We start from the raw sequence: 22,750 nt of genomic DNA on the forward strand, positions 1-22,750 counted from the left end.
TTCTGGATATATTTCATGCAAAGGTGTGCACATTTAGAAGAAATTGAGTATTGCAGGGAAACAGATGCTGTGACAATCCCCAGCTGGGGTTTTGGCATCTAACGGCTATAGTCACCTGGTATGACCTAGAGCAGAACATGCTGTGCTCGCCTCCTAAAGTGGGACAAGCTCTGCACAGAGGAGTTGAGGTTGAGCTTTCTTCATTGGTTGTCAAGTTGTATTTAAATTGCATAGAGAGGGATTCTAATATAAGTATTACAACCAAGAATGGCATTTTTTAAGTTAGTGGAGTTAGAAAATTGTGAAGGTGTATAAAAGATCATAGCTAGACGTCCTGTTATAAAATAGTTAAATAACATTGACTGTAAAATATTACATTAAAACATTAAAATGAACTTTATTATATTCTATCGCAAAATGAGAAATATACTTGAATGCATAGATTAAAATAACTCTTTTATTAATTTAAGTCTCCACAGTTCTCCCAGGATGTCATGGAGTCAGGAAGTGTGGTAAAAAGCTGGCTTTACTATCAGGACCCCTGATGGCTTAAGGATGTGTAAACAGTTCATAAGGCTAGACAGGTCCCAGTTGGCTGCACACCTGAACAGCCTCATGAAAATGTTATTTCAGGTAGCATCTAGCTGGTTTTAACCATGATCTGACATTAGTCAAAACTCAGTTTAATTCAAAGACTTTGCTGCATATTTTAAGAAAGCAATGCAAAGGATTCAAGTGAGAAAAGTTAGACTGTCATGGTATGAGAAAAGCTTTCAGAACAACAAACTGTTTCTGAATCTAGAAAGCAGACGTAATGAATAAGAGAGCTTTGCTGGTTTTGTTACAAACCACAATGAAGGGAAAGGAATCAAATGAATGAAGGCCCTGAGGAACCTGGCATAGATCTGTTCTAAGATCCCATTAGAATGCAATTCAGGAAGTTGGCTGACGTTGTATTTGCCGTGGTTATCACTGGCATACTGTGTATTATTTGTTTCTATCAGCTACTGAATAGAGATATAGAAACATATGCTGTCAATTATATTGAAATCTATTTTCTTCTGTGTCTGTGGTTTTGGTATATGGTTGAGTTCCACGGAAGTCAAAACCAAACCACTGCCCCAAAATGGCCTTAGGTTACTGATGAAGCCAAGGGAGAATTTAAGCTATTGACTGGCTGCGTTTATTAGTGTTTAGCACTTTTCATACTTCTAAGTAAGCATTTCTAAAGGAATGGTAATTTTGGCCAGATTCCAAGTGGGCAGTTTCATTCTGGCAACCCTTATTGTTCCGACAGCTTCAGCTGAGTATGTAGTCTTGCTCCTATCGTCGCCTTTCCTTCATGAATATTCTAAGTGGTAGTGCTTAGAGATGCATTCTCACTCATTCTGTACCACCCTGCTTATATGGGCATTTATGTATCCATGTGGTAAACTGGATTAAAGAACCTGTAAACTAACCCAGTAAAAATCACTTTGTAATTTTAACCTTACTTGTTCCCAAGGCAGGTGATGGTGCAGGGTGGGAATACAGTACCAGTGTTGAGGGGAAAGTGATTTTTTTTTTTTTTCCAGCTGTAATGTTAGTCTGTGCCACTTTTATGTGTATGTGTGGCTAGGATCTTGTTATTTATTCCTGTACACAGCTCCAAAATACAACATTTTCAGTAGTATATGAAATGATATCTACATTCACTGGTGTCCAGCTGTTTCAAGTGAAGGGCTAAACATATTTCAGAGAAGTCAAGGGGATGCAGTCTGTGTTTTGAAATGGATTTCTGCATCTGTTCTGTTTGCTTTACATGGCTCTTTTCGCTTTCGTTCTTTTTAGGAAAAGGGAAAAAAATGTTATATCTACACCACCCACACCTCCCCCTGAGTGTTGTATGGAGAATTCACTAACTAATAGAGGTATAGCTAATATACTTCCATGCCTCATTCCTAATGTATGTGTGCATCCTGGAGTCTGAGTCTGACCGGGAGCTCACTGTGCACCAATTTCCAGTTGGCTTATGGTGATGTGTGGGTACCAGGGCTAACCCCACATTTGTCTTTCAGTCTCCAACAGGGAAGCTCAATGCACTTTCTTTTCTCATATTTATTTTTTTCCCACTCCCCCATCTCTGCCCCCCCCCCCCCCCCCCCCCCTTGTTGGTTGGTTGGTTGGTTGTTTTTTTCTGGCTATTTTATCTATGTTGGGGGAAGGAGAACATCCTTGAGGAAATGCTCCTTAAGACCAGGTCACCTCAGCTTTCCTCAGACTTACTGAGACAAGCTGAATGGCAACTGTTTTCTGTGTCATGATATGGTATGATGTGCTGTGATACAGGGCCAGTCAGAAAGCTGATAAGCACTCATGGCAAAGAAAGGAAAGCAGCTTTTTGGAACGTTCCCAGCTCGTATGAGCATTGCTTCAGCAGCTGCAGTAACAGCAGTGGGAGCAGCATCCCATAGCAATGAGGCTGATTCAAATACTTAGGTTTTAAAAGTATGTGGTACAGGGATTACATCTTCTGTTCAACATCTTTATAGATAAATTCTCAGGACTGCAGTTTAGATACAGCAGAGCACAGTGTCACCTAACTCACGGGCTGGACTTGCTTGCATGGGGCTGAATCGTAAATTATGATTTATTCAAGAGATCCCTCTATAATCTCATTGAAATAACGGATAACTTTTATGAATACAGTTTGCAAGTTTGGGATCTCTGGGGATTTGAAACTGTATTATGTAAGCTAAACCTCAGAACAGTTTTTCTGGCAGGCTAATATTGTGAGTCTGTGGGTCAAGTTAGTGTTGTGCTCTTGATTATACTGGAAATTAGTGGTAGGGCTGAAATTAGAAACTCGGATCACTGACAATCAGCCTCTGATATTGGCATTATTTGTATAATTTAAATACATAAGCACACTCAGCATGCCCCAAAAGCATCTGCCAAAATATGTAATACAGATCATATCATCATTGCAAAAGGATGAAAGAATGCTAGTAGCTCATGTTTTATACTCAGAGGCTGATATTAACTGCTCAAACAAGAACCATGTTCCAATATTACACGATAAAGTGCAGATCCAAGGGCAAAATTTGGCTCTAAAGAACTGAATAGAAATTATTCTTAGAAAGGCTTCAATTATCTCCACAGTAAAACTACTAGAATCCTCATTTTCGTCACTACAGACACTTGATGAGAGTAGCAGATGGCCACACAAAGCACCCATGCTATTTTATTTGAGATTTTAATGTAAACTGAACTCGTAAAATATTTTAAATAAGACTTTTAAAATAAGCACACGAATTCTTAGTTTTTGAAGGCTGTAGGTCTAAACAAATCTTGAAATAACCTGAAAATGAAACTTCTACCATGATTTAACTTCTTGTTGTTACTGTCAGAGAGACACTAGTTTTTACAGTCTAAATCTCTTCCTAATGTTTATTCTTTTTGAGTATCAGACTAATACCTTCCTTTGTGCTTTTAATAAAAGACTCTAAAGCTGTTTAGTGGTTTTGGCATTTCGGTTAAAAACTACACAGTAGGAAAGGTTTCTTCTTCTTGGCCAGAATTCTAGCACTAGCTTTAGGCTCTTTGTTGCTTTCATTTTTCAGGGATGCTGGAGACAATTGTGAGACTCCTGTCGTCTCATTTCTCCATGGGAGACAGTCACAAACTGGAGGATGGGTACATGTGGGTTTATCTTCAGTAGCCCCTGCCACACATTATATGAGCACAATAGTCAAGATCCTGTTTTGTCATGTCAGCAGTATCTTTCAGTTGGCTAGCAGTTTGGGAATTGGCATTTGCACCTTATTAGAGGTGTAGTAAACCCTGTTGCTCAGTGAAGTCCTCAAGTGCCTGCAAGGCATTAAGCATCACAAAGATACATGAGTCCTGCATTATGAGAATGCTTTAGCAGCTTTTTCTCCCTTGCTCTTAAGAGCACGATTTTTCCCATCGTGTTTTTGAAGTAGTCATTCCTAAGAATACAAATAATAGCTGTATAAGCTGAAATTTCAGCAACTGCTGCTGTCAACAGTCACGATTTAATTATAAAGATTGACTCTGCGTATCTCATATTTCATCTCTAACTAGAGATGAAAAGATATGTGAGGTATTTTATATCCTGTATATGAAAGAGTTTAGAAAAAGACAGCAAACCTGAAAACTCTGGTCTAAAAAGAGTACTAAATAGGCAAATTCTCTGAGTAAAAACGAAGTGTCTCATAAAGGTTAATTCAATATAAGTTTATTAAAGTAAAATTTAATGTGTTTTGTCTTTCTGGGCTTTTATTCTCCATTCACTTTTTTCCAGACATTCAGTCACATTGTTGAGATGAGCACATATTCCAATCAGACAGTTATAGGATTATTAGTACATGATTCCCACTTGACAGTAAAAGGTTGGAGCTTTAATTTGTTCAGCTGCTGTGAGCTTGCTGAAACAACTGTGTACCAAAAGGAGGATTCCACCATTTTTTCTCATTTTGTTTTTCAAATATTTACTCTTATGAAATCACTTAACACTAAGGGTCCGTGTCATCCATTGAAATCAATGGTGTTGGACAGGCACATCTGGTGACAGAATTAGACTCTATTTTTGTATATATTTTTTTTTTCCTGCTCTTAATTCTTCAGTTGTAGGAGTTGCCAGGAGCAGCATTTAAGAAAAGTGAAAACCCTGTCATTTCTTAATTCAAAATGTATCGTTTTGACTTAGAAGTTTTTTCATATTACAACATTACGGTTGTTTACCTGTCTATTTTGTAGTAATAGCAACAACTTTAACTGGTGCCAGATTATGTATTTATATCACAGATCAGGCTGAAAATTTGCTCTTTTCCAGAGAGGCAGAAAGATCATGTAAAACTGGTGACCACATGTTGACAGGCTGCATGATTTAACAAAACCAGAGGCAATCATTTAAAAGAAAAATGTTTTATTTTCTGCCAGCAGAGTATAATGGAGAGAAATTGGCTGGTATTATTTTTAAAAATTGCTCAAATCACTGTAGTTAGTATAAAATTGTCTCTGGAACTATTTCCTGTAAGTTAACCAGACATATGATTGTATCCTTTCTATTTTGAATACTGAAACTCAAATTTCATCTGTCTTGTGTAGAGCCCGTCAGGTATAATAGCTCTTTGTGATGGTTCTTTCTTCTTTCTTTTCTGTAGCTAGCCCCCCACCTACAGACCTAATACAACTGCTAGTTTTAAGCATCACTCAGGATGTATTACTAGCAGTCTAGCAGTCATTGCACCTCCTTCCCCTTCTGATGAGCTTGTGGATCTATCAGCAGATAGATTCAAGATTAACATGTGGTATTTACGAGTTTGTATTGGTTTTATTTCCTCTTGATGCCAAAGTATTTTTGGTTTACCTGGCTAAGGTTATCCCTGTGATGACAGGTTTTACATAGAGTAAGGCAGTATTTTCAGACACAACTTCCAGGGCATCTTTTCGCTAGGAGCAGGATTATGTCAGCACTGTGTTATTTTGAAAATCCCACCTTAATTGTTCTGTATGTTTTGAACATTTGTGTGAATGATAGCTTTTGAGGATTACCTCAAGAATTTATTATGAAAACCATGGTCACAGAAACATTTTATGACAGAGGCTCACTTAGTGTATGTGTCCAGGTAGATGAAAAATCCTGTACTTAGGAAATGACTTGAAATGGAGAATATGAGCAACACCATTACTGGTGGGTTTTGAGGCCTGGGTGTACTGTCCATGTTGAGCAACAGTACTGGTTTGATCACTAACAGCAATCTGAAAGGTTTCAGCAGCCTTTTAGGAGTAATAATATTCTGCCACCACCTCATCTATGACAAATCTGTTGTTTGCTCTCAGCGATTCACACTGGTGCTCTTAAATAGTCTCCATACCTGTTCCATTTCACAGGTCAGCCTCATGATGCTGTAGTGGTCAGAGCACTACGTAAGATGGCCAGAAGGTTAGAAATGCTGGTCCAAATCAGATGAGTTTAAAAATGGAATAATTTTAAAGCATCATACTGTTGCTAATATGGAGGGAATAAAGTTGTCTTAATCTTTCTTTCTTTTTCTTTTGTTCATTCAGTCTTTCTTGCTTTTTCTTTTGTTCATTCAGTCTTTCTTGCTTTCTGTCTCTCAGTCTGTCTGTGTCTTTCTTTCATTTGCTGTTGTTATTATTCATGGAACAGTTCTGAACAGATGACAGTCCAGTCAATCCAAGTGTCCCATGCAGGGAAACATGGGAGTCTTTCTGCGGAATTTCAGTTTATTTGGAAAACAGAAGAATATTAAATGCATGTATTGTGCTGAGAAACAAGGATGTTTCTGCTTGTTTCTGAGTTTTGCCATTTTACACCAGAAATACTGAGATGGTGTAAAAGAAACTCTTGCCTGCTTGTCTTCAGAGCAAGTCATTACTTCAGCCCTCAGATAGAAAGTGAAGAAATTATCATAGAGAATCTGTCCAGATTAGACTTAGATAATTTTACAGAGGTTATATCTGAGAATATATGTTTCTGGCATTAATGAATTAATGTTGTTTTTTTTTTTTCTCATTTTGTATTTTCTGTAACCTATGGAACTTACCAGATCTGTTTCCATTTCTGAAACATAAATATCGTCACTGGCCAGGAATAGCACACAGGAAGAAACAGAACTGATGTTATTGTTCATAGTTATACCCTATTGCCTCTGTCCTGTGAACTCCAAATTGAAAGACTTAATTTTTCTTATGAGTAGCTGAGCACTGTAGCCCAATATAATGCCATTTCAGGTATGGACTAAAATAATCTTTAAATACATCAATTGGAATATTAAAAACAGAGAATTATTACCTACTGAAGATTGCTATTAGGTTCAGTGTTGAATCTTTTTTGTTTTTGTCAGAATAAAAAGACTGCAAAAATGAAGACTGGAAAACATACAATGACTGAGTTTCTTTAGTCAATCAAGTGTCTTGTCAATGGGAAGGTTAAAAGGGTGGCTTGATCATGGCTTGTAATTACATAGACAGGAAGAAGACAGCAGATATTTGGAGTTTCTTTTGTTTAGTGGACAAAGGAATTGAAAGATTCAGTGACTGAAAGCTGAATTCAGCAAAGTCGAAACTGGAAATAAAACACAAAATGTTAATGGTGAGGCTAATTTAAACATTGCAGCTGCTTAGCCGTAGAAATTCTTTACTTCTTGGAATTCCCAGATTAGGGTTGATACTTTTGCAAAAAAAACCATAATTACTGGGTAATATTATATGTGGCCTGCCTCATGATGAAGATAGTTCCTAGATAATAATAAAGTTCCTTTCTGATCCAGACCTGTAAGACTTTGCAGGAAGGTGCTTTACTTGCTGAGTTATTAAGAGGCTACTAGAGGCAAGGAGCTTTTCAGATTTTGCTTTTTCTTGTTATTTGCTGTCATTCGTATTTCTTGAGCTCTGAGTCTGGTTGTCCCTTTCTGAGGAAGTGTTTTCCCAAGGAGCTTTTTCCAAGGAGCTTTACTACTTGGTGGAGGTGTATCCTGAGCAGCTGTTGAGCAGTTCAGAGCACTGATAATTTTAATGCCTTTAATATATGCAGTTTGATGGATGTAGGATATTGGTACTCTTGCTTGCAATTGAGTATTACTGAAGAAGGTAAGTATTGCTTAGGACATAAGATTTATGTTTCAACTGTTAAAACTTCAATTGTTTGTTTTGTTTTTGTTTTTTTTCTGTTTTTTTTTTGTTTTTTTTTTTTTACAGTTTTAGGATTGTAATTGATTATGCATGTGTTTTAAGGAAAGGTTTTAGCCATGTCATTACTTCTGACAAAAAATGCTTTTAGTATCAGGTCTTCTCTGACTAATAAAACTGGTCTGAGGAGAATTGGTTTTGGCTATACCAAATCTGAAAATCTCATTTAGAAATTAGATCTTGGGTCTCTACAAGTGCCTGAAAACTAAAATATGTGGGGACATAGCTCTAGCACAGCAATTACCACCACTGTGTGAGGCATTTATTTCATGGTCTGGGTTGAGTGCATAACCTCTGACAGTAGACTCTTCTTGGCATTTCAGGAAACAATGAGCCTGATAACGTATGTGGCCAGTACAGGTATCTGTAAATGGAACAAGGAAGAAGCTCTTCTTTCTGCAATAAATGTGGGTTTCATTTTTATCCCACTGTGTCAAAACTGCTGACAGTATCATGTCTTTTTCATATGACCTGTAAGTCTTCGTGTTAAGCACCTAAAATCCACACAGTCATAAACATAACTAAAAAGTAGTTCCATGAATTTTTATCTATGTTCACATAAAAATTCATTTTGGGGAACAGCTGAAAACCAGCATGAAAGGTTATTTCTTAAGGTTTTAACAAACTGAAAGTAGAATGAATTGTCAACCTGTTACACTTACACAGTGCTGCTGTAATGCTCTGAAACAGGGTGATGCAGTAAGAGGGATTTTTTTGATTTTTTTATTTTTAATAAAATGTTAAGTATAACTGATTGTTTTGGGGACTAAGCTCTAACTGTTATGTAGGTTTTCTTTACTCATTTATTATGAGTGGAATGAAAGGTGGAATGGGAGAGAGGGAACAGTCTGGATTTTTTGTGAGTTTCTTAGGTTTCTGGGGCTTGTTAATGTATTTTATAACATCTGAAGAAGCTATTTTAAGATCATAAATTATTTAGTTTGAATCTGAGAGATGTCTGTTGTTATGAGTTATCTTTTAAGGTAAGTAAAACCTAAACGTTTGTAATTAGAGTTGAGGAAGAGACTTGTGGAACACTGTGCATGATAATATTTTGCTTTGCGAGGCTTTTTTTGCTAATTTGTAAACTATAATGCTAGTTGTGTGCCAGTAGGAACACATTCATAGGGTAGCCTTGCCATTCTGCTTAAAGTCTGGGGAAGGGATCCCTCTTGCTAAACTAATGGTAAGATTTTGCAGTAGGAAGTAAGGATGTGTGTCCTAATTCTTCCAAAAAAAACAGGTGGCCTAAAAATTGCACATTTTATTCTGTTTGATGAGTTACTGTTTTCTTGCTAGACTTTTTTTCCCAACTTTTTCTGCCCTTTGCCAGTGTTTGCATGACAGTTGCAGAGTTGCCACTTGTGCCAAAGGATTAAGTAGAAAGTTGGTGTAGTGTTTTTGCACAGGAAGTCAGTGGTGACTGTAGCCTGTCCTGGGATATGCAAGCAGTAATAAGTTATTTCACTGGTGGTACAGTGAATGAGACACCTGCCTGTGAAAACCATGCTGTCTTGTTCTCTGCTGAAATTAGTTTACACTACTCTGCTCAGGGTTCAAGCTTTGCAGGTCTTTCATACACTACTGAGGCAGCAGTTCAACAGCTAATGCTGGACCTTGGAGAGTGGAGCTTGAGCTTCTGGAGAAATGAGCTTCCATAAATCTATCAGTAAGCTTCTAGAGACTTGCACAGGCAGCAGGGTCTTTCTAAAATGGCAAAAGAAAAGTTTTGCAGGCACTGCCTGGTTATGAGCATTCAGCAGACTTATTGACAGCACCACCTGCATGGTGTCAATGCACAACAACCTGCACTGGTTTTTGCTTTGTTGTTGCTTTTTTTTTAAAAAAAAGATGTGCTAGATGTATGTTTTAAACAAGGTAGTGTGAGTATCAATGACAGAATGACCTCTATCAACACAGGTTTTATCACAGGCAGCAAAAAAAAATGCAGAGCTTAGGGCTGACATTGGCCATGAAGCTCATTTTCTGTCCTGTTGAAGTTACAGTGTTGTCAGTTTTAAGACAGCTCAGTTGTGTCTCTGTAAACTGCAGTAGCTCCTTTGGATTGCAGTGCCAGTATACCCTGTATTTCTTCAGTGCTTCTTTACAAAAGGTCTTGTAAATGCTCCCATTGGTAGGGCTTGAAACTAGAACTTGTATATGTTCAGCATAGATCCATCGTTGTAAGTATAACGTTTAGATGGGAAGGAGAGAATTAGGAGATGATGAGGATGATAATTGTCAGAGTAGGTAAAGAGATAAAGCACGTTATTTTCTTCAGAATGGGTCTTGGTATTATAGTAATTGCGAACACACCACCAAGAGATTATTTATGTGGCAGCAGTGAAGGAGAAAGGTTGGAATTCTTGCCTTTTTTTCCTGGCTCTGGGAACTAAATTGGAGCGGATAGTTATAAAGAGCACAGCCAACTCTAACAAAATCCCTATTTAGGTCATCTCTAAAGAGCAAACATGGGATGTCTGAATACAACATTGTGAGGTTAGGTCTTTTGGCAGTAGTAGACTTCATGGTATAGATAAACTAGCTTGTGCAGACACAGCTTTAAAAAATAAAAAAAAATCTTTTGTTTTTTTTTTAACTGTGTAACTGTTTATGCCAGAAATGTTGTGGGAAATAAAGCCCATAGCTAATAGAAATGTTCCAGCAAAAAAGTCTGCAATAGCTCTGACATAGGTGAGGAAAATCACAGCTGTTTACTCACTCTTTAAAATATTAATTCAGAACCAGATCAAAAACCCCTAATCTGAAGTGTTCCTTCGTAAGTACAACACTCACAAAAGGGGTATAATCAGAAATTTGGATTCTGTTTATTTCAGAGTGATTTATTTATATAGTAACTGCTACTTAGCTCAAAGTGTAAAGCTTGCATTCAAACTGCGATGTGCTATATAGCGTATTTAATATGGTATACGAGATGGAGTACTTGGAGAACCTGGACTGAAGCTGTTGGCTTTGAAATTTAAAGTACTATGTTTACTTCAAGCAGGTGGATGTGACATGCAGTGACGTTACATCTCTCTTGTCCTCTTGTTTTCCCCACGTCACATAATGGGTGCTGGTTTTCATATGTTTCTGAGATTGCAAACATTTAGATCTATAGTCACAAGCTAGCAACAGCGTACCTGTGCTGTTTGTTTGGTTACCCATAGAAACACTACAGCAAAATTGCACTTTTCATCTTAATGCTGAATAAATTACTACTTTACATATTCAGTAATGTATTCTCCTGTCACATAACTCTTGTCGTTGTTAATTGGAATTGCTTATGCTCATTGAGGGAGGAATACTTTTCATCCTGTTTTGAATGGAAATCTGTAATCTTGAATTTGTTTCTAAACTTCAGTCATGAGGAGAGCAGTGCAGGAAATTGCTGCTGTTCCACCAAATTAGCTTCTCAGATATCCTTTTAATTGGAGACGATAACTCAGATTCTTAGTATTTTAGGAAGCTGAACAATACAAATTGAAATACAGATATTTCCAGTAAGGACTCAGTTCAAAGAAGGCTTTTATACACAGATGAGTCTGCTAACAAATAGCATGTCATATGATAATGAGACCATGTTTTCTTCCACAGTTTCACATTTTCTAACTGCACTGCTGTGAAACAAGTGGAGTGTTTATCTATTCTCTCTTAAACTGACAAATCTCTTTTAGGGACGAGTGTGCCTGCTATAGATAGAACATAGGTATACAAAAAAGAAGTCTAAACTCTCAATCAAGACCACACTACTTCCAAATGCAATATATTATACTTGTTCAGAACATTCATTTCTGCCAAAGTATTCTGTTTTTAATGTAAAGACTTCAATTTATGTTTAAGAACAAGCAAGCTATAGTTCTTTGACAGCCGTTCACACTTAATTTCTTTGCATTAAACCAACAGCATTCTTTTCCACCAACATCCATTGTTAGGACAATGCTCTCAGACGGAATTTATGAGAAATGGAATTATGTTACCAAGGAGATAGCATTTACTATAATGAAGAGTAGATCCTAGAAAATGGCCCCTTTTACAGCAGCTCAGAACAGAGCCACAAAAGCAATTGATTGGTCTTGGCATTTAGTCTTATATCAGCTGTGTCATCCATAGCTTCAGGAGTGAGAACACTAATCTGAAGTGACATTTCTGTTCTGGCGGGCTTTTCTGCCCTGATGAAAGCAATTACTTCATTCCTAAATGATAATTTGCAGGAGTTTCAACCACTTTAATTGATAATTTTTTGTTCTGAGAAGTTCAATTGTGAAGTGATTAGCTGATTTGGTAAATAGAAATTTAAGGTGTGAAATGTACAAGTTGCTCCAAGGTAAAGTGCTGGTTTTTTGCATGCTGCAAAATTACTTGATAAAACTGCAGTTTCTTTATTATCATGAGGCTGGCAATTGCTTACTTCAGCATAGGAAGAAAAAGAGATCAAAACACTAGTGCTCTTGTTTGTAGAGTTCAGGTTTGAACTTGCGTATCAGAGCTCACTTAATTGTTGCTAAATCAAAGTGTACATTAGTTTTTAAAAGATTGTGTAGGATGGTGAGTTTGTAATCCTTAAAAACCTGCCAAGTTCCTATTATTATGTTTTAATCACGCACTTTGGAAATAAATCCTGTTATTTGAATGTTGCAACAAAGGTGCTTATTGGTGATAAAACATTCAATTTAACGATTAGTTTGAACATATACCAACTGTTTACATAATGAAAATAAAAGAAATCTGTCAAACAACAACTAGAGAACAACCTCAAGTCTCACTGATATAATAAAAAGCTTGTGTTGATATAGGTTTTTTTTTCATAAGTTGCACATTATTTTGACAATAATTGTTAAAGCACATTTGAGAAAATGTATTTTTTGCTACCTACATGGAAAAGAGGCTTTTTAATAGAACCAGTTCTGTGATGTTTTCCTATACAGTGAAAAAATAATGGTCATTTCATGTGTTAAATGAGAAATATAAAGCAAAAATGAAGGTCAGACTGATTTAGCACATCAAACAGTCTTTGTCAGCCAAGCTTAATATATCCTGAGTTTGTGGAACAAATGAAATTTTGCTGCTATGTTACACTTTGCTTCCAAACAACCATTACAACTGGTTTTATATATTGTGTGAGCATCAGACCATCAAACAGTGCATCTTTACTGATGTGTCGCTGCAGTGATGATCTACAGCAGCAATCTGCCATTTATATAAGGGCAAAATGTGCATCTATATTTAGTTGTGAAATTGGCCTATTATACTCTTGATGTTTACAGAGGCTAACATAAATTAATGATGACAGCTATGAGCAGTGCATTAGTTAAGCAGCAGAGTTTTTACCTTGAACTTGAAGGTTCCAGCTTTAACTTCCAGCATATACTATAAAGCTTTCTTCACACATTAAAGAAATTCTTCCAAAAATATTGCTTTTTCTTGGACAGCATTAAATGGCTTCGTTTTGAAGACTGTCTTAGTGATGATAATGTTAGATAACGGTTTCATTTATACTTTTTGGCAAACTTTTGCCCCATGAGAACAGTGATATTTGTGGTGTGGCAAAACTGAATGCCTCTGAAAAGTGTTTGCTCATTGAAGGGGTCTGATTTGACAGACTTTGAACTTAGATGTCAGATATGCCTGGTCTGATGAAAAGAACAGTTTGAGGAAGCAGTATGGCTCACTAGGTTATGTTCTGCACTTTAACCTGAAAGTCTCCTCATGCAGCTCAGGTCAGAGCAAGTATAGATACCGTGGTAACTATAGATTCCAGTTAACTATGACTACAGATCTGACAAGTATGCAGGTGTTCAAAGGTTCATGGGTTAAAATGCTGAAGTCTTTGATGAATTTTTGATGGATGAATTTTTAATACGGGTCGACCTTTTTCCTTTGAGGCTGCATGCTAGATTAATTGATAAATAGTGAGACTGAGAAATGTTCGGATCTCCTAAGCAAACAAGTAGAATAAATCCATAAAAATCTGCCATCTCGCTTCTCAGATGTACTTAAAAAAGAAAGAAGAAGGTAGAATTTATTGTGGCTTTTGATTCTCCTCCATAACTCTTTTTTTGGAGGTTTTACCCTCACAAAAGTACTGTTCTCTTTTAAACAGTACAACTATTTATTATTAGTCTTGAAGTTCTTGTTCAGAAATAATCTCTGTGAAAAGGAAGTCTATGAATAGGACAGTAAAAAAAAAAAAAAGCAAAGAAAGAGAGAAAACATCAAGTCAAAAAGTTGTCTCAAAAGAAAAAAATCCCCAAAGATGTAAAAATTAAAGGTAGATATATTAACATACTTTCAGTGTAAGTTTTTCAGAACTACTTGAGTTAGCCTTAGGAAGTTAGGATTTTTTTCTTCGTTTGATTCACGTGTACAGGAATGTTAGCCCTCTCTCTTCATTCTTTTGTACTTGTATCTACTAAAAAATATCCTGTTTCATGCATATTTGTGAGTTCCCTACCATAACGTTTAGAAAAACAGAATGGTACTAAGAAGCCTTGACAATGGAGGCTTTAGACCTCACCAATATCATCACCAGTGGTGATGCTTGACTTGCTAGACTGGACTTTTCAACTGCAGGATGTGCAAGTATGTAGTTAGTGCAGGTTACTCAGCTTCACTTCCTCCATCTTTCCATCTTTTCCCCAACCTAAATCTTTTTTTTCAGTGTGAAAATGTGCAGTGCCGTGCAGATGAATATCCACTTGGATTGAGAGCTAGTCTTGAGATGTCGCTATTAACCAATAAAACCAAGGCAAAAGAAGAGTCACATAAAAGCAAAATAAAAAATATTCAAAATGATTGGGTCATTTCAATATTTTGAGGAAGCAAAACTTTGAACTTCTAATTAAGTATAATTTTCCCATGAGATCAGTGAAATTAAACCACATTTTTATTGGCCAGAGCAAGGCCTATGGGTGGCCACTTATAGGTCTAGTTGGACATTACCTCAGTGAATTGCCCAGGCATTGAGAGAGCTTTTCTATGTATCCATATGTATTATAAATGGGTTTAGCTGACCATGTTGTTTGCACTGGTCAGCTTGAAGCCCCCAGAAAAGATTTCCCTCAAGCATGTGGCTAAGTAACTCAGTTGCAAGTAAGCATTCTTCTATTTATGTTGGAAAAGAGTGTACATGGAAGGCCATAAGTAATCGAAAGCATCTTTCAGGGGATTGATGGGATTGGATCACTTAGCTCCAGTCCATTTTTTTGAAACATATTCACTGTGTGCTCTAACATTGCACATCTTTTCCATATTTCTGATTTCTTTTCTGTGAAATGGATATAACATCTGTGACTATGGGCTTTGGGGAGTTAAATAATATTTAGGGTGGACCTTTTGCTCCTTGAATTTAAAAGACCAGACTAATATAAAAATACGCACACATATTGTTTCATTCTCTGTAAAACTTGTTATAAACATTATTAGATGCTGTTGAGTGTTATTTTTGTACTGTATCTGGTTTTGCTGCTACTAATCCGTATTGTTGTTACAGGCTTAAGAAATTCGCTAGTGGTCGATAACAGCTAAATTAACAAGTACAGTGCTGTTTAGTATTACAAGAAAAAGTGCTCTGTTCTGATATACTGTTGCACTTAAAAAGTTTCTCCTGAAATCAGGGGGGATTTCAACAGAATTATCAAAAATAACTGTGCATCCTGTGTGAGTTTGCCATACTTCTCTGCTTGCAGTTAATGAGAAAGAGCAAAAGGTATGAAGGCACACTGCAGGCAAGCTGTCCTTTGGCTGGTGCTATTATATCTGGAGCTCAGCAGCCTGTCTGTCCCTGAAACCTTGTTTTATGGCCGTTTCCCCCAGTCCAATCTCTGTTTATAAAAAGTACAGTGAGGGTACTATGAAACCTCACTGTTTCCGGTCTATGGGGCTGAGCAGGGAGAGACTGACAAGTCTGAGAAGCCTGACCCAGGGGGTCTTGCCTGCATTAGGTTTAAGGAATGGTGTAGGTGAAATGCAGTGTGAGCTGCCTTTCTAAAAGTGGGTAAGCCTGCAATATATCTGCTTCCGAGCTATATTTTTAAGTTGCAGACAGAAATATTTATTTGTAACCACAAGTGTTCACCTGTTTTAATTCAAAATGCAGACTCTTGGAGTTAAATTATTTTACTGATTTTTACCACCCAAGCTGAGACATGGAAGTGAGGTATGGATAACGCTAAAAAGTCTTTGCTAATGTAAGTCAGCACATCTGTTGATCTGCTGTAACATGTTTGATTGCCATGGTATGCTGCAAAAATTAGGAACTGTGATTGTCCTATCTTTAAAGTGACAGATGATGATCTGTCAGACATGTGGAGGTTCTGGGTGTGCACACAGATATGGATGCATATATATGCTTGTGAATATAAAATATCTGAAATGTTATGACATAAAATATGAAGCAGGTTAAGTTTGGAATGACCACAAGCACAATGAAATTACAAGTGAGTTATGAGTACCAATAAAACTTTTTATGCAACACCATATTAGCATGTCTTCTGCATCTGCTGTGTCTTCAATAGAAAATCTACTTCAGAAATGTTGTGCTTGTCATTTTAAAATTATATGGTAGTATTTATTGTACCCTTTTATCTGTAAAAGCCAGAACCCCTTTATATCAGTCCACCTGGAAAGGCCCTAAAAGGAACAATAATACATAATTTACAAACATACTATCTAAAATAGTGTTAGTTTTCTAGCCATTAAATATCTGGTTTATATGGTTCTGCATCTCAGAATTGTAAGAAGCTAGCAGCTGGGAACCTCTTAGTTCTTAGTGAACTCTGTATATGGAAACTGTTTGAGAAATATGTTCTTAAGGGAATGCATAAAGTTTCACCATTGTATGATGACATCATCTTTTGATATCGTACTGTGATGTGCGCTGATCCAAATATTTTAGCTCCTCCACCGAAGGCAAAGAGGGAACCATATGCCTTTGGGTATATTTCCCACTGTTGCTTTCTTGTTGGTACAGTGGATAGCATATGGTGATTTGCTTGTCTGTTGGGGAACCGTCTCTATCATGTAAGAGCTTTTAAATGTGCAGTGCTTGCTGTCATGGTGCTTTCTGAATGTTTTTGAAATTCATTTAATAAACATGGGTGTCGTTTCCCACAGTTGTATTTTTCTCATTAATAGGAGAGCCTGCGGGTATGCCTAGGTTTTTGCAACTTGATACTCTAGCAAATTAATTTGTGTGACCAAGAACCACCTCTAATCCAAAAGTCATCTGACGAGACCCAAGATGAGTTTTGCTCCTGTGTCTGTTGTGTTCTGTTAGCTTCACACCCCTCTTTGCTAGCATCCTCTTGGGGTTATCAGTGCCAGCACTTTGCTTTGTTAAGAGCATTTGATGAGGAAGCTGATGTTGCCTATCAGAATCACAGGTGCCAGAGAGGATTAACAGTGATGTTTAGGTCATATCTAATGAATTCCTGCATCCTGCTGAGGAAATCACTGCTCCCAAATTAAGGATGCATTGTATCAGCATAACAGCAGTGTCCGACACTACAAGTGTATTTCCTTAGTGGATTTAATGTAGAATAGAAATTAGGACTTCCGTGCACATCTTGTCAGACACTGTTCCTAAATTTAGCTTAATGTACTGATGCCAAGAGAAGAGTGCTATAAGTTACAAAATCCTTGACTCAAGTCACACAATGAAGCTCCCAGAAATGACAATATACCAAATGGCTGGGAGAAAAAAAACATGTTATTGATAATTCTGTTCCTCAGAGGTTTCTTTTTTGTATCTCTTATATCAGATCCCCAACCCTTGTAATTTGGGATTTTTTTTTTTTTTTTTTAATATATATATTTGGCTTTCAAATGATTCTGTTTACTGACAGAGGTAGACTCACTTTTCAGCTTAACTGATTTCCATTGCACACTTTTAGTGATCCATTAATGCATCATGGAAGCTTACATTGCAGTATATTACACAGTTTTGGCAATCTCCTGAACCCTATATAGGACTTTGTAAAATGCTGATTCAGTCTTTCACATTGCTCAGGAATATTCTATCACCAATCAATTCAATCAATTTCTTACTTTTTTTTTTTTTCTTGCATAGGGGTATAGTTAAGTGCATTGGAAAGAAGGCGTAAACCTCTCAGTGCAGACTTTCAGATTAGATCTAGAATCTCAGCTCCTATGGGTTCCTGAAACTTGGTTCGGGGACATGAGGTCCTCAGGCTTGGCTTCTGGAAAAAAAAAAAGTATGGTGACAAGTAGTAAAGGCCATTCCCTATGCCGTAAAAATGAGCTTCCACTTCGAGCAATTGGGCAGAGACACCTTCCTGTCTTTCCTTTATGTTACTGTTGTGGGTGTTTAAATTATATAGGGTATCTTGCTGCACTGAAATTAATTTGACAGTTCATGCCTCATGGAAGTGTAGCTTTCAGGTGTCTATGTACATAAAATACTTCTATTGGCTAATGGACCTTTTGAGGCTTTTTATATATCTGTGATGGTAGATATTTTAAATTCGAAACTGGGCAGAGATGCATCTGCAATGAGCATTGTGGAATCTTATTTTCCAGGTACTTTTCTCCTAAAATATAACTTACAAATCTAGCTGCTAGTGGTCTATATAGAGTTCCTAAAGACAAGTATGTGCTTGAAAGTGGGATTCAGTAGATGGTATATCCTGTGGGTGAGGGCATGTTGTTTCCTTCCATATCTTTATCTCACCATCCCTATTTCTTAGCCAGGCTTTTTAAAATACAATTTCTATTGTTGTGGAATTATGTAGGGAATATAATTTGATAAGGATTCTCAGGGAAGTGTGATGGAGGGATTTCATTTGCATCTTAAGAGCCCCGCTGATATGCTCTGTCAAGTCTGAGGTGGCAGAGACAGCCATGAAAATGCAGGTGGTTGAAAATACTAAAATAAGGAAACCTTTGTATTATTTTCAAATTAGAAAGATACGTAAATAGAGGTCTTGGAGTCATGGTACTATATTTGTGTGCCTAAATACTACTGACCTACTTCATATGCCAGAGAGCTTTTGTAGATCTGGCCATTATGATTATTTTGCTGATAAAATCTAGGGTTTCAGGAAGAGCTGTAAAAGCTTGAGAGAAGTATTTGCTGTTCCATTATACACTCTTTGAATTCTAGCTCTTTTGTAAGCCAGTTAGTAGTTAATGGAATTGTGGTTGTAGATTCATTAAATAAATAAATAAACAAAGCAAAGGAAGGGTAAGAGTCTTCGTGAGGGACAAGAACAGTTTCTACTCACCTTACACAGTGTCTGGCAGACACCAACCCCAGCATCATCACCAACCTCTATGTACCAAGGCAGAGGTATGGGCAAGCTTATCATACCCTGAGGTGAACACTCTGCTCTGACTCAATTAAAAAAAAATAAAAAAACTTTAAAAAGTGTTTAAACCTCTCGTTGAAACAAAGAGGCAACAGCTGTTCTTGGTATTATCTACACATCAACTCCTCATCTTTTGGGAAGTGTACTGTACATTTCTGCTCCAAACCATGCAAAAAAAGGTTAATCCCTTTTCCCTTGCAAAGCTCTATTATTACATATTGAAATCAACTGACACTTGAGTTTCCTTTGAATTTTAGAGAAAGACCAGGAAAAGACCCCAGTGGCATTCAGCAGTTTTATACCAAGTGAACAAATAGCCCAGGAGTAAAATCAGTTACCTTTAGGTGTTGCTTATGGGTTGTGGCAAGTGATACAGTGGTGCAACAGGACTAAATGAATGTCTTTGCATTTCCACCTACTCTGTGTAAAGCAGAAGGTCCTTTCTGACCAAAAAGTTGTCAGTCTGACATGAATCTATTAGTGAGTTATAGTCAGAAATATGAAGCACATAATAGTATTAACTGCATGCTCACCCCTCTGACAAAGGTTGCTGTTCCCACAGCAAGGGCAGCTGAACAACTGATAAAGACCAGCGTTATAAAACCCAAGAAGTTATTATGCCAGACTTAAACTTTTGTGGCTCAGACCTCTTTTGGTCAGCTTGGCTGCACTTCAACCCCTGTCAAGACGTGGCACACATTTCAGTGATCTGCTTCTAACTTCCTTTTCCTAAGAGTCATAATCTGGCACAAATTCAGACAAAAATGGCTTAGGAGAAGTGATGGCATTTATGCAGTTAAACCCCACATGTACACAGCGTTCTTGGGAATCTTTTCTTGCAGCAGAAAAAGGAAGGGCAGGCTAAGCAGAAAGTGGCTGAAATGAGTTAGGAGTAGTTACTTAATATGGTGGCTACCACTGAAGCTCCAATATTATTATCAGTTTTAATCATTCAAAGACTGGAGTACCATTAAATAGATCCTGAAGTCTGCACATCCATACACAACAGCATTTTGAAAATGTACTAATTTGCATAGAAAACCATCAGTGAAAAAGCAAATAGGTTAAATGTGACAGAATGCTAATATTGATGAATGTCCTGCTGTGTTTATTTTCTTTCAGTTTACAAGCTCTGAGGAAGGAAAAGTCCAGAGATGCTGCTCGCTCTCGCCGGGGAAAAGAGAATTTTGAATTCTATGAGTTGGCAAAGTTGTTGCCGCTGCCTGCAGCCATTACCAGCCAGCTTGACAAGGCATCCATCATCCGACTTACAATTAGCTATCTGAAGATGCGGGACTTTGCTAATCAAGGCGATCCTCCATGGAACTTGAGAATGGAAGGACCTCCACCTAATACATCAGTAAAAGGTATAGAGTAAATATGTTGTATAGTATTGAATATGGCAGCCTTTAGTAACCTCTAAATTGAAATTTTTACCATAATCCTTTCTTCTTTCCCTGCATATCAAATCCTTTAAAGGGATACAAATGTGGAAATCTGAGGTCTGCATGAGAAAGACACCATGTGAAGGTGAAATAAACCTCTTATTTATTTTTATTTATTTAACAATGAACCAATTGGTGTAACTATTACAGCTGTAAAATGGGTGACAGTAAATTGTTTAAAGCTATTTAGCAATTATTGTATTGCATTGTTTAGGATCTTATATAAGGATGTGCTCGAGAGGAGCATGACATTATTTGTTACTAATAAGGATGCAGTCTCTTCATTCTCTGGCTAAACCTTAAAGGTAGAATCATGTATTTCTGAAGTTGGAGAGCAGCACATCCAGATATTTAAATCTTCAGGTTAGAGAGTAGAATTTCATTTAACCTTTTGTAACATGTATAGACATTGTTTTGACTTTTGAGCCAACAGGCGTCTATCAACATTTCAGCTAAAATAGACTGTTTTCAATATTAAACACTCTTTTCTCGCTCAAACAAGCAGTTGGGCAGCAAAATCAGTGTTTTAGACATGAGTTGCCACAAAAGTCAAGTAATAGAGGAATCAGTTATTTTAGAGGCTAAATAATTCTAAGATAATGGTCTTAAATAGTGTTTTCAAAGACTTGTCTAAACTGGATGGCTTTTCGTAATTTTTTTACTTATTCTACTTACACAGATGAGTGTAATCCTGCTGTCTGATAAGTATTTTAAATTAGGGAGTAAGTTCATTAACGCAACTCAAAGCTACCAAAACCTGGGAATTATGGTTGTCCTTGCTTTGACGGCACTGAAAAACTACCCTGTATTATTTTAGCTACTGATCTGATCTCATAGCTTAGAGGAAACTTATTCTGGGAAGAGGCATATGAGAATTTAGCTCTTCATATTTCTTTTTTTCCACAAGTTAAGAATCTTAAGCTGTTAACCTACACTAAGCTAACTAGGTTGAATATAGCATGAGGCAAAAGAAAAAACCACCTTTAAGGGTGGAGGGAGGAGGGGGGTAATAGAATCTTATTTATCAGCCCACAGCTGCCAATGAATTGATACTGTTATTGATGTTGCAAAGGACTTTTACTTGCTCTTCCATATAGGAAACAATATTAGTTAAGGAAAGTTACAGTTTTCAGTGGATGGAGATAGACATGGAAGATAAAAACCAAGGGACTTTCAGGCTGATGATTTAGTAGCTGGATATTTGAGTCATTTCATATATTTCATTTATATTATCTGTCACATCATATATAATTTTCATGGAGAGAAAAAAAAGGTAATAATTACATCATCAAGAGCATGCGTATAGCATGGTTTATCATGCTTGTGATATAATATGCAAATGTTTCCCATTTTTTTCAGGATGAGAGTTTATTCTCAGACAATTAACCAGTTTTTCAAGGTGGATCTAAAGTGGACTCTGCTGTACGATCTATGATCTGTCTGTTAAAATAAATAATTCTCCCCCCAATTCCTGTAGCTAACAGACATACAGTGCTTCTACAAGCTGTCCTGTATTGCGGGAAGTCTGATCTCTGCAGATCTCTGGATCTTGGAGTATCTGAGATCTGTTTTTCATTATCCTCCTGTGGAATAAGTACTGGAATACTGAAGCTTCCTTTTTCTGTAAAGATTCTAATGAAAAAAGGAGTTTTAAGGGAGAACAAAGCTGTATTCTTAGACAACATAAATAGTCTTGCCTAGATTAACATGTTTCTTCCTATGTAAAAGATAGATAAACATTTAATGTCTTTTCACCCTAATCGATGTAGTATTCCTGCTCCTCCACCCATCTGGTGATATAGTTCCTACTCCTACAGGCAGAAGGGCCACGGAGGAGCTGGGGAAGGATTTTTGCTTTTTCTTTTTTCCTTTCTCTTTTTTTTTTTTTCTACCCTGTTTGAGTACTTAGCTTTATACTAAGTAGAATTGTATTATTTATGTGTTAGTATATCAAAATAATGCTTGATGAAACAGTGTTTCATTGTATAAGAATTCCCCATAAGCAGGTTTAACTGAATAGTACAGGTATATTTCATTACTTCACTAGATCTCCTTACATAGAAACTTGTTAACACATTCTGATCAAACATTCATGAAATTACTTCAAAAGAAATTCCTTTCCATTTATTAAAGTTGCTTTTTGCTGCCCTTGAAGAAGTTCATACAGATAAACAAGCTCACATAAATAGCTTGCAGCTTCACGTGAAGTATGGTTTATAATCCTACCATAAAACACTAGACATTATATTTGTATGTGCC

The 22,750-nt window shown here is 36.9% G+C and overlaps 1 protein-coding gene across 6 annotated transcripts in view; it reads left to right on the forward strand.

Moving 5' to 3' along the window:
- The window catches only part of NPAS3 (neuronal PAS domain protein 3), a 607,962-nt gene that overhangs the window by 165,127 nt on the left and 420,085 nt on the right, over positions 1–22,750 (forward strand). For 5 of the 6 annotated variants that reach the window (XM_062623101.1, XM_062623117.1, XM_062623135.1 and 2 more), the window contains one exon: positions 20,169–20,413. In XM_062623101.1, the coding sequence (XP_062479085.1) occupies positions 20,169–20,413 (245 nt within the window). Of the gene's footprint in view, positions 1–20,168; positions 20,414–20,525; positions 20,577–22,750 lie in introns of all 6 variants that reach the window. The other variant, XM_062623146.1, reaches the window with a different exon arrangement.

This window comes from Pezoporus occidentalis, unplaced genomic scaffold (assembly GCF_034315485.1).
Source record: "Pezoporus occidentalis ecotype Australia unplaced genomic scaffold, CSIRO_AGI_Poc_V1 ctg108, whole genome shotgun sequence".
Lineage (NCBI taxonomy): Eukaryota > Metazoa > Chordata > Aves > Psittaciformes > Psittacidae > Pezoporus > Pezoporus occidentalis.